Here is a 13153-nt window from a genome sequence, read left to right on the forward strand (position 1 = left end):
GAGGCACTGAAATTCCTTACCCTGTCAAAATGCATTAGCTTGCTTTGGTTTGATCGCCTACTGAAGGGTTGAACAAACCTTCTGTCTAGGATCAGATAGTGTAGGGGAGAGAAAAATCCTCCTTACCCTTTTCGGGTCTCTGGCGGATCCTAAGAATTAAACTGACTTACAACAGAGTAGCAGGACAAAAGTATACACATGTTATTGAATTTTTACATGTCCATGGGAGCCTTCACAAAAGGATGAAGACCCAGAGACAAGACCAGAGCAGAAAGCTTTTATAGCTTTTAGACAAAGAAACAATGAACCTGTGAAGAATTGACAAGGCGCAGGGATTTGGGCTAGGGTAGTAAATGCTGAAGAATTAGCGAGGTTTGTTTATAAAGACTTTTTGGTCCTAAATTCCCTCTTTGGTGGTAAGGACCAGTCCCTTCCTTCTCTACAGGGGGAGATTATCTTTCACATGAGAGATTTATCTTCTGCATTCAGGGCAGAAGGGCAGAGGGGTTTAGAATGATCTTCCTTCTTTTGTTGTTTTCTCAAACTCCTTGAGCTTAAGAAACTTAATATGCCAAGGTGCCATAGTCTGGGCTAGCAACCCCCGAGCATCATCAGTAGTAAATATTTTCAGCTTTGCAGGCCATAGGGTCTCAGCTTTGCAGCTGTAGCTTGAAAGCAACCATAGACAACAGGAAATCAAATGGACATGGCTGGATTTGCCCCATAGCTCCTAGTTTGCCCACCTTTGGCCTATAGCCCTGGGGGATCTGGTAATGTTCCATCATGTTTTCCTTCCCTTTGGTCTGTGCCTCAGAACTCAGTGGTGTCAAACTTCATGCACGGTTTTAATTTATAAGCACCATCAAACTTGACTTCACTGTCTGAGTTTCTGCCAGAAGAATATGTTTAAGTCTTTTCTCGTTTCTAAGTAAAATATTTTAGCATGTCTTTAAGAAATAGGATCTCAAACACAGACATGGTATTTAGTTAGGAAAATACCTTGTTAATCATTTTAAAGCTAAATCCTATATATTAGAACTAAGGAAAATCTTACATTTCTCTGATATAGATGAACAATATTGCAAGAGAAAAAAACTGACCTATTGAATTGACTGTCCATTTAAAACCATTAAGGTTTTAAAGGGTTTTTTTTTTAATTCTAAGGTTTTTTTCAAACTTTGAGGGTTTTTTTTTTAATTCTTAGTTTTAAAAACTGTAACATACAGTGTTGTCTTAGTCTTGGGTGTACAGTATGATTCAACAATTCTGTGCATTACTCAGTGCTCATCACGATAAGTGTGCTCTTAATCCCCTTCACCTATTTCACCCATCCCCCCACCCACCTCCTGTCTGGTAACCCTTAGTTTGTTTTCCATAGTTATGAGTCTGTTTTTTGGTTTGTCTCTTTTTTTCTTTGTTCATTTGTTTTGTTTCTTAAATTCCACATATGAGTGAAATCAAATGGTATTTGTCTTTCCCTGACTGATTTCACTTAGCATTATACCATCTAGATCCATCCATTATACCCTCTAGATTGGTACAAGAGTCCATTCTTTATTATGGCTGAGTAATATTACACACACACACACACACACACACTCACTCACTCACCATATCTTTATCCATTTATCTATTGATGGGCACTTGGGCTGCTTCCATAATTTGGCTTGTAAATAATGCTTCAGTAAACACAGGGATGCATATATCTTTTCAAATTAGGGGTTTTGTTTTCTTTGGGTAAATAACCAGTAGTGGAATTACTGGATCATAGGGTAATTGTATTTTTAATTTTTTGAGGAACCTCCATACTATTATCCACAGTGGCTGCACCAATTTGCATTCCCGCCAACAGTGTATGAGGGTTCCTTTTTCTCCACATTCTCACCGACATTCATTTCTTGTGTTTTTTATTTTAACCATTCTGACAGGTGTGAGGTGGTATCTCATTGTGGTTTCGATCTGCATCTCGCTGACAATGAGTGATGTTGAGCATCTGTTCATGTGTCTGCTGGCCGTCTGGATGTCTTTGGAGAAATGTCTGTTCATGGTTTCTGCCCATTATTTAATTGTATTATTTGGGGTTTTTTGGTGTTGAGTTGTGTAAATTCTTTAATATTTTGGATACTAATCCTTTATTGGTATGTCATTCATAAATGTCCCTTCAGTAGGTGGTCTTTTAGTTTTGTTGATGGTTTCCTTTGCTATATAAAAGCCTTTTATTTTCAGGTAGTCCCAATAGTTGATTTTTGCTTTTGTTTTCCTTGCCTGAAGACAAATGTAGAAAAATGTTGCTAAAGCCAATGTTAAGAGAAATTACTACCTGTGCTCTTTTCTAGAAATTTTATGGTTTCAGGTCTCACATTTAGGGTTTTAATCCATTCGGAGCTTATTTTTGTATATGGTATAAAAAAGTGGGCCAGTTTCATTGTTTTGCATATTGCTGTCCAGTTATCCCAACACCACTGGTTGAAGAGACTGTCTTTTTCCCATTGCATGTTCTTGCCGTCTTTGTCACAGTTCAACTGACCATATAATCATGGGTTATTTCTGGGCTCTCTATTCTGTTCTGTTGATTGATGTGTCTGTTTTCGTGCCAGTACCATACTGTTTTGATTACTATGGCTTTGTAGTCTATCTTGATATCTGGGACTGTGATACGTCCAGTTTTGTTCCTTTTCAGGATTGCTTTGGCTCTTCAGGGCCTTTTGTGGTTTCATACAAATTTTAGGATTATTCTAGTTCTGTGAAAAATGCTGCTAGTATTTTGATAGGAATTGCCTTAAATCTATAGATTACTTTGGCTAGTCTGGACATGTTAACAATATTTGTTCTTCCAATCCATGAGCATGGAATATCTTTCCATTTGTTTGTGTCATCTTCAATAGTTTTCAGAGTACAGGTCTTTCACCTCCTTGGGTAAGTTTATTCCTAGGTATTTTATTATTTTGGTACAATTGTGTAAATGGGATTTTTTTCTTAATTACTCAATTAATTATTAGTGTATGGAAATGCCCATCCCCCACCCACCTCCCTCCATCAACCCTCAGTTTGTTCTTTATTGTTAAGAGTCTTTTATGGGTTGTTTCCCTCTCTCATTTTTTACCCCTTCCCATATGTTCATCTGTTTTCTTTCTTAAATTCCACATACGAGTGAGATCATATGGTATTTATCTTTCTCTGACTAACTTATTTCACTTAGCATAATACACTCTAGCTCCATCCACGTTGTTGCAAATGGCAAGATTTCATTTTTTTGATGGCTGAGTAATATCCCATTGCATATATATATATACACACCACATCTTCTTTATCCATTCTCAGTCAATGGACATTTGAGCTCTCTCCATAGTTTGGCTATTGTTGATAATGCTGTTATTATAAACATTGGGGTGCATGTACCCCTTTGAATCTGTATTTTTGTATCCTTGGGGTAAGTACCTAGTAGTGCAATTTCTGGATCATAGAATAGCTCTATTTTTAACTTTTTGAGGAACCTCCAAACTGTTCTCCAGAGTGGCTACACCACTTTGCATTCCCATCAACAGTACAAGAGTGTTCCCCTTTCTCTGCATCCTCACCAACACCTGTTGTTTCTTGTGTTGTTAATTTTAGCCATTCTGACAGGTATGAGGTGATATCTCATTGTGGGTTTGATTTGTATTTCCGTGACGATGAGTGACCTTGAGCATCTTTTCATGTGTCTGTTGGCCATCTGGATGTCTTCTTTGCAAAAGTGTCTATTCATGTCTTCTGCCCATTTCTTAACTGGGTTATTTGTTCTTTGGGTGTTGAGTTTGATAAGTTCTTTATGAAAGATCCTAGATACTCAACGTTTATCAGATATGTCATTTGCAAATATCTTCTCCCATTCAGTAGGCTGCCTCTTAGTTTTTGTGGATTGTTGCTTTTGCTCGTTTTATCTTGACGAAGTCCCAATAGTTCATGTTTCCTTTGTTTCCCTTGCTTCCAGTGATGTGTCTAGTAAGAAGTTGCTACAGACAATGTCAAAGAGGTTGCTGCCTGTGTTCTCCTCTAGGGTTTTGATGGTTTCCTGTCTCACATTTAGGTCTTTCAAACATTTTGAGTTTATTTTTGTGTATGGCGAAGAAAGTAGACCAGTTTCATTTTTCTGCAAGTTGCTGTCCAGTTTTCCCAACACGATTTATTGAAGAGACTTTTTTTCCAGTGGATATTCTTTCCTCCTTTGTCAAAGAGTAGTCGACCATAAAGTTGTGGGTCCATTTCTGGTTTCTCCATTCTATTTCATTGATCTTTGTGTCTGTTTTTGTGCCAGTACCATACTGTCTTGATGACTACAGCTTTGTGATACAGCTTGAAATCCAGAACTATGATGCCTCCAATTTTATTTTTCTTTTTCAGAACTGCTTTGGCTATTCGGGGTCTTCTGTGGTTCCATACAAATTTTAGGATTGATTGTTCTAGTTCTGTGAAAAATGTTGGTGGTATTTTGATGGGGATTGAATTAAATGTGTAGATTGCTTTGGGTAATATAGATATTTTAACAATATTTGTTCTTCCAATCCATGAGCATGGAATACTCTTCCATTTTTTTGTGTCCTCTTCAATTTCTTTCATAAGTGTTCTATAGTTTTCAGAGTATAGATCTTTTACCTCTTTAGTTAGGTATTTACCTCTTTAGTTAGGTATTCCTAGGTATCCTATTGTTTTGGGTGCAATTGCAAATGGGATCGATTCCTTGGTTTCCTTTTCTGCTGCTTCATTATCGGTATATAGAAATGCAACAGGTTTCCGCACATTGATTTTATATCCTGCAACTTTGCTAAATTCATGTATTAGTTCTAGTAATATTTGGTGGAGTCTTTTGGGTTTTCTACATAGAGTATCATATCATCTGCAAATTGTGAATGTTTGACTTCTTCCTTGCCGATTTGGATGCCCAGGTGTTTTTCAAACTGCTGCTTCTATTCTTTATGTTTGAGGGGCTTTTTGTCATGCAGTCTCTTTAAGGATGGGGTTCAGTTTTCCATTGCTCTCCCAGAACCCATCCACTGATTTTTAAAGTTTCAGATACTAAGCCCAATTGTAAGAACTCATGAAGCCAGGCCCCTCTGGTTTTCAAAGCCAAATGTTATGGGAATTTGTCTTTCCCATGCAGGTTCCTCATGCCTGGGGTGCTTGGTGTGAGGGTCTATTCCCTCATCTCTATGTTCCTCACTACTGTGAACAATCCCATGGGTCCATTGAGGCCCCAACCATGTCTCCACCCTTCCTACTCTCTTCTATGTGGTCTTTTCTCTACTTTCACCTGTGGAGAGTCAGTTCTGCCAGTCTGTGTGTTGTTTTCTGGTTTATTTACACTGATGTGGTGTTATCTAGTTGTATCCATGGGATGAGGTTAACTTAGGGTCCTCCTACTCCACTATCTCCCCTGGAAGTCTGTACCACATCTTCTTAATCCGTTCATCTATCGATGGACACTTGGGTTGCTTCCATATCATGGCTATTGTAAATACTGCTGCAATAAACACAGGGGTGCATATATCTTTTTGAATTAGAGTTTTTGTTTTCTTTGGATAAATATCCAGTAGTACAATTACTGGATCATATGGTAATTCTATTTTTTATTTTTTGAAGAATGTCTATACTGTTTCTCATAGTGACTGCACAAATTTGCATTCCCACCAACAGTGCATGAGGGTTCTTTTTTCTCCACATCCTCACCAACACTTATTATTTCTGTTTTTGAGTTTAGCCATTCTCACAGGTGAGGTACTATCTCATTGTGGTTTTAATTTGCATTTCTCTGACGATGAGTGATGTTGAGCATCTGTTTTTGCGTCTGTTGGCCATCTGTATGTCTTCTTTGGAGACATGTCTGTTCATGTCTTTTGCCCGTTTTTAATCAGATTATTGTCATTATTATTTTTGGTGTTGAGTTGTGTAAGTTCTTTATATATTTTGGATCTTAATCACTTACTGGTTATATTGCTTGCAAATATCTTTTCCTATTCAGTAGGTTGCCTTTTTGTTTTATTGATGGTTTCTTTCCTTAAGTTTTAAGTTTTTATACTGTTTTTTGTTTGTTTGTTTACATTTGGTTTCCCTTTTCAAATTGTCTTCCACATTTCTGGGGGTGAGGGGCAGAACTTCTTACTATAGTGTTCTGGTCCTGAATGCTTCATTTTTTTTTAAGGTACTTGGAGGAATTTTCATTTTGAAACATAACTATACATGAAATGTATTGATCGTGTAGAGGCCATTCTCTGGGCCTGTAACCTACCCAAGCCTCTCAAACCACAGCAATTTCTACTGTCTGCAGGCTCTCATGAAGAATCATAAACAACTGTAGAAAAATACAGTTTGAAACATTGCTTAAGTAGAATGGATCTCTGTGCAGAGGATTTTGACACCAAACTAGGAATGCTTTAGTGTTCCTGCATAAGGAGAGTCAGCTGTGGCAAAAATTAGTTTCCTCAGTGTAAAACAAAGAAGTGTCTTAAAGCTTCTAGTGTTGTTGAGAATGTGAGTCCCTGTGTAAGTCTGCTTGGGCTGCCATAATGAAATGCAGACTGAGTGGCTTAAATGCATAAATTTATTTTCTCACAGTTCTGGAAGCTGCAAGTCCAAAATCAAGGTATTGGCAAGTTTGGTTTCCCCTGAGGCCTCTCCTTGGCTTGCAGATGGCCACCCTCCTGTCGTGTCCTCACATGGTCTTTCTTCTGTGTGTGTGCATCCCTGGCGTGTTTGTGTGTGTCAGAATTTTCTCTTTTTATAGGGACACAAATCAGATTGAATTAGGCCCCACCCAACAGCCTCGTTTTACCTTAATCACAGGGTAGGGCTTCAAGATATGAATGGGGAGGTACATAGTCAGTCATAAAAGTCTCTGTTAACTTTAAGTACTGGCATCCCTGTAGGATTCTGATCTGGAAGCTGAACAGAAGCCCAGGACATAAGAATAGGCATTAGAGGCTGACCTCAACCTGTGGGGTGCAGGGACATGGGGTTAGCAGAGGAGAGGTGCTAACTCTGGGCTTTACATTCTCCCATACATTTCCATAACTACTTGTGAGACTTCCTCCCAGCAATGGGGAGAAAGGTAGTCATGACAAGTGGCCTCTCCCCCTGTCATCTAATTGAAAACTCTAACCACACTCCTACCCATTGGCCTCAGAGCTCAGGACACAGATTCAGTGACATTTTCATTGCAGACCTAATTCTGATCCAAGATGAGAACATTCTTTCTATTTGTGATAATGGGCTCTGTGATGAAGAATAGGAAGGCTCTTCCCACCTCTGTCTTGTCTATCCAGCACTAAGTCCTGTTTCATGGGGTAAGTCTAACAGGGCATATGTTCGTTATAGCAGTTAACTTGTCCTGGCTCACAAACACCAAATCTTGATGACTTAAAACTATCAAAGTTCGTCTTTGTTTTATGTCCATGTCCAGTGTAGGCCAGGCTAGAGAGTGAGCCACTATTCTTCAAAGTCATTCATTTATGACTTGGAGCGCCTGGGTGGCTCAGTCTTTAAGCGTCTGCCTTAGCTCAGGGAGTGATCTCAGGATCCTGGGATTGAGCCCCACATTGGGCTCCCTGCTCAGCTGGGAGCCTGCTTCTTCCTCTCCCACTCCTCCTGCTTGTGTTCCCTCTCTCACTGGCTGTCTCTCTCTTTGTCAAACAAATAAAATCTTAAAAAAAAAAAAAAAAAACCCTAGGTTCCTTCCTTCCTTGTGGTGCCAAAAACTTCCATATGTGGCCACCAAATTTGCCATAGATGAGAAAAAGGGGAGTGACCATACAAGTGAAAATGTTGTATAGGCAAGGCCTGGAAATATTTCTACACATAATCCAGTGGCCAGGATTCAGTCACATAGTCCCAAACTAATGCAAGAAGCCTGGGAAATGATTGTCATGAGTTCCTCAGATTTTTTCATTGCTTTCCTGAACACACATCCATTGTCTAAACTTCTGTCTCTTTGCACACACAGTTTCAGCATAGGGCTTTGTTGTTAGGAAGGAATATTGAAGCAACTCAATCCTTACCCAGCAGTTTGTTTTCTCAGCCTACCCTTGACTGGACTCCAACTCCTAGAGAAAGATAACCATCCTATTATAGAAGAGCTAAGCATCCACAGGCCATTAGAGTAGTATTGCTGGTCCTTGAGACTTTGGCCTGGATGGCTCTTTCTGGCCTTGTTCAGACATGTTTCATCATTGAAAGTATTTAAATATTATGGCTGTCAGGAAGAGCATCCTTCCTTTTTCCTTAGCCACTCTAGGAAATCCAGGCGTTTGCCCTATGCTGTCCTTTAGGGCATCTTAGATAAGGCTAAGGCTACCCCACTGGAACCTCACAAAGATTCTGGTACTTTCCTTGATTCTTGTGGGAAGTTGTCCTAGGAATCTTAATCTGTTATAATGCTCATTAACCTTCATTAACCTAACCCTCCAACCTCCATTTTTTTTTTAAGATTTATTTATTTATTTGAGAGAGAGAGAGAGAACATGAGTGAGCTTGCAAGTGTGGCGAGGGGCAGAGGGAAAGGAAGAAAGAGAATCTCAAGCAGACTCCCCCCAGTGAGTGCAGAGCTGGATGCAGGGCTTGATCCCAGAACCCTGAGATCATGACTTGAGCTGAAATCAAGAGTTGGCCGCCTAACCGACTGAGCCACCCAGGTGCCCCAACCTCTATGTTTTCACAATGACAACCCCTTAGACTTATTTTGTTAATTACCCAGAATTTTTCTTGAATTTTAATTGTTTTCTGTTTCCTAAACTATTATGTACACAGCAGGTAACCTTTCTTAATTTGGGTGCATGATTTTTTCCCCTGAATGTTTTTCTAAAATTAGGAGGAACCAGCAATGTGCTATTGACTCCCTGCAGTCTAGTCTGGATTCTGAAACTAGAAGCAGAATTGAGGTGACCCGGCTGAAGAAGAATGTGGAAGGGGACCTCAGCGAGATGGAACTCCAGCTTAACTCTGCCAACCGGCAGGTGTCAGAGGCAACCAAATCCCTGGGCCAGCTTCAGACTCAGGTCAAGGTATTTCAGATTGTAATATGCGGGCAGGGAATAAACAAGAGACAGATTGTGTGGAGCAATAAAAGTAAGGGCAACAGATCTAATCCTTCAAGAGAGCAGGAACGTACTTACATTTAAATTGGTGGAGCTTTGCTCAGAGCATGCATGCAGGTGCATGTCCCATATCCCAACTCAGACGATCTGTGCCCCGGGCCCATGTTTTCTCTCGCAGGACCTTCGGGTGCAGCTAGATGACAGCACACACCTGAACAGTGAGCTGAAGGAGCAGGTGGCTATGGCTGAGAGGCACAACTCTCTTCTCCAGTCTGAGCTAGAGGAACTGAGGTCCTTGTATAAGCAGACAGAATGCGGGCGCAGGCTGGCAGAGGAAGAGCTCCTGCAGGCCACAGAGAGAATCAATCTTTTCCATACCCAGGTGAGGCCCATAAACTCTTCCGATTAGCTGTGTCAACTGTGTGAAGACCATGGTTTCCACCTACTCTTCACCCTTGGACCATACATGGTTGCCACGTCATGCCGTGGGCATGGCATATGAGGCTAGATGAAGTCTTTGCAGCAGAGCAGTGGGCACGCTCTTCATTCATTCCCAGATGTATTAGTTTCCTAGAGCTGTTACAACCCAGGGCCACAAACTGGATGGCTTAAAACAGCAGAATCGATTCTTTCACAGTAGTGAAGACTAGATGAGTGAAACTAAGGTGTCAGCTGGGCCATGCTCCCTCTGAATCTTGTAGGTCAATCCTTCCTTGCCTTTTTCTAGCTTCTGGTGGTTTGTTGGCGATCTTTGGTGCTCGTTAACTTATAGCTGCGTCATTTCAATCCTCTGCCTTCTCATGACATTCTCTCTCTGTGTCTTAATACCATCTTTCCTCTGTTAGTATTTGTGTCTAAATTTCCCTTTTTTATAAGGACATCAGTCATATTGTATTTGGACACCTCCTAGTGATCTCATTTTTAACTTGATTCCCTCTGTAAAGGCTCTATTTCCAAATAAGGTCACGTTCAGAGATCTGGGGTTAGGACTTCATTATATCTCTTTTGGCAGGGACACAATATAACCCATAATACTAAGTCCAAAAGAATGGACTCTCAGAGCATTGATAGCCAAGATTTTGGAGAGACACGAACATTCCCTAGTGTACCAGAGCCACTTGCCTGCTTCTCCTGTTCCCTCCAAGCCACACACTCTCCCAGCATCCCAGGATTTAAAAAAAATGTTCCTGCCTCAGAGCCAGGAGATTTCTAACAATTCTAAGTGGCTGCTGACAGATTTGATGAGCTGTCAGGACTCTGGTATCTCATGGAAGGTTATATAAGCGACATGAAGCAAGAATTCTTAGATCGTTTGCCATTCTCATAGGATCAGGAGAAACCATTGTGGCTAGGACCAATGTGTATAGTAAATGGATCATTCAACATTTATAGGGCACTCACCATAACCTGACAGGTATACATGGTATACATGCAGAATGTCTCCATTGTCCCAGAAAAAGGTGGAGACCCACGCGAGGAACTGCAGCGCACTGCTGGAGTGTGGTGTCAGAGCAAGCACACCCCTACAGAACGCCTTCCCTGACAGCCCTAGACCTAGCTAGGGGCGCGATATGCTTAAGTGGAGTGTGAAACCAACGACGGAAGCATGAAGGAGGAGGAGATTTGGGTTATTGAGGGAAATTGTTACCCTCACTCGAACATGGTGGGGGAGATCAGAGAAATGATGCTGAGAGCAGGGAGAGCCAGGTCCCCAGGAACCTTGAGTCTGAGACTGATGCAGCTTGAATTCTGACTTGCAGCTAACGGGGATCCACTGAAGAATTTTGAGTAGCCCAGAGTGAAATGATCAGATTTTCATTTTAGGAAGTTGACTCTGGTGATTGCTATGAAGGGTGGATTAAAACAGCTATAGGCAGAACTGCCATATTTGGGGTATTTAGAAACGTCTGGGATCATTCTGGTTGCCACAGTGACTGGAGAGAGCCACTGACATTTCGTGGGCAGAGTTCAGAGATACGAATACTTGGCTAGGTGCAGGATAATCCTACTTCTCAAAGAATTGCCCCTCCCAGAATGCCGGTTGTGCCCCCACCTAGAAATACTGGAAAAAGGGAAGGATCAGCCAGAGATGTACCAGCTGGAAGGCATTGAAATTAGTTAGCGCCTACAGTTTGACTTTTGTGTCCATCAAAACATTGTGCATGACACAACCCTATTTAGATATCATGTGACATGGAACAAATAGGCTGTGTGTTATGCATAATTCCCGGCAGGCTAACTCACTTCAACATTTTCTTTCTCTCTCAGGAAAGCTTATCTAAATACAATGAGCAGGATTTGTATAAAGTAGGATATTGAATTTTTAAAAAGTAATCATCTATCTGTAGTACTTAATACCTATTGGTAATAAATCATTTGCCATGCATATTATAACTGATAATGCACCAGTGGGTCCCAATATGATGAAAACCCACCAGCCTAGAGAGAGCTCAGCACATCAACCAGAGAAAAAGCAGACACAGGGAGGATATGAATTTGAAAAACCAAAAAAGAAAATTAGGCCATGGAAACGTGATCTCTAGGGCAGAGTTTCTAACACTTTAGGTGTACAACAGAAACTAACACCAAAATGCAAATGTCAGGTCTCCTACTGAATCAGAATCTCTAGTGGGACCCAGGAATCAAATGAATTCTCAGGGGACACTGCTGGTCCCTTTGACCAGCACAACTAGGCGATACTGCATTGCTCACAAGGACCTCTCCCCAACATTAATCATGTGGGGGCACCTTGCAATTAATAGAATGCTGTCAATCTTTTGATAACATAATGAACCTTTTATGGAACCTTCTTAGTCTCTTCTGCATTCCCAGACCTCTTGAGCCTAGAATAAACATACAAGGCCAAACTCGTCCTTGGCTGATTACATGTGTTCTTTTTCAAACCTGAGCTGTGACAATCTGGATTGCCCCCTTGCACAATATCTCCTAACCCCCCTCCTCCCCAAAAGAACCAATTAGAGTCATTCAGCTTGAAAATGTTTTGACCAATATCTTCCTAGCAGATTTTAAATGATTCCATGTATAAACAAGTCGGCATTTATATTCATGCCCTCCTTTACAAAGAAAAAGTTTCTATGGAGTTATGTGCAGTGAGCATCCAGAAAATATCCAGTAAAATACATTCATCCTCAACAGCATCACCACCAGGGAAAATCCCGGGCTGGGGAGCATGGAACCCAGCTCTCTGTGAGGATGGAGCATGGTAGCCTTGCTGAAGATACTTCTCGCCATCGAGGAAGCAGGGCAGAACCTGTGAGGCTAGGGTATCTATTTCCAAGGTACGGTCCTGCTGCCAAGAGAGGAACTAGCTAGAGAAAAGTGAAAGGACAATGAAAAGAAATCTATAATAGGACCCTGTGCTTTTTATATTACATTCTCTGCGCTAAGGTTTCACACCCTCAGAAAAGCTGTGCTTCAAATATGGACCAAATAGCAGCAAAAGGAGCCTCAGCCTCTAGTGTCACAACCCAGGGAAGAAAGAATTAGGGCAGTACCAGCCACAGAACCCCTGACACCCTCCCACAGGGTAGAGGGTTCCTAAGGGCTGGGGGATGAGGCTCCTCTGAGCGACACTTCCCGCCTCCTCACTGCAGAGTCAGATAGAAAGGGAGGTAGATAAAAAGGAAGTGGGGGCTTGTTTTTGTTTTTCCTGGAGCAGCATGAGGGAAACTATCTACCCCCACCCCCTCTCCCCAGACGTCTGCAGCTGACCTTGACCTGTGCCCTGGAGCACTTCCTTCTACCACATCAAAGAACAAAGGCAGAAAACCATTTTCCTCAACAAGTGGAAAACCAAACACATATTTGGGGTTTGTAGATTATCTGCATCCATTTCTACTTTCTTATTCAGACAAACTATCTCTTTAATATGGAACCTCTAACAGATGAAATACCTTCCATTCAAAGATGCCTTTGTTGGCAAAGGGGAGTTTTCTAGTGTGGCCTCCCGCAGTTGGAAGGACAGCTTTGCTGACTGTGGCTGCCGAGAACAGAGCTCGCTGCTAGCCCTAGCCCATTCCCCTTGCGTGTCCTCAACCGACCAGCTTGCTTTTGCATCACGGGCCTCAACT

The 13153-nt window shown here is 41.4% G+C and overlaps 1 protein-coding gene across 1 annotated transcript in view; it reads left to right on the forward strand.

The window, feature by feature from the left end:
• MYH15 (myosin heavy chain 15) overlaps positions 1-13153 on the forward strand; it is a 145810-nt gene that overhangs the window by 108552 nt on the left and 24105 nt on the right. Inside the window, exons 34-35 of the mRNA XM_087861640.1 lie at positions 8837-9029; positions 9241-9444. Of these exons, the coding sequence (XP_087717766.1) occupies positions 8837-9029; positions 9241-9444 (397 nt within the window). The remainder of the gene's footprint in view (positions 1-8836; positions 9030-9240; positions 9445-13153) is intronic.

This window comes from Ursus americanus, chromosome 4 (genome assembly GCF_024610735.1).
Source record: "Ursus americanus isolate L20-20 chromosome 4, mUrsAme1.1.p, whole genome shotgun sequence".
NCBI classification, from domain to species: domain Eukaryota; kingdom Metazoa; phylum Chordata; class Mammalia; order Carnivora; family Ursidae; genus Ursus; species Ursus americanus.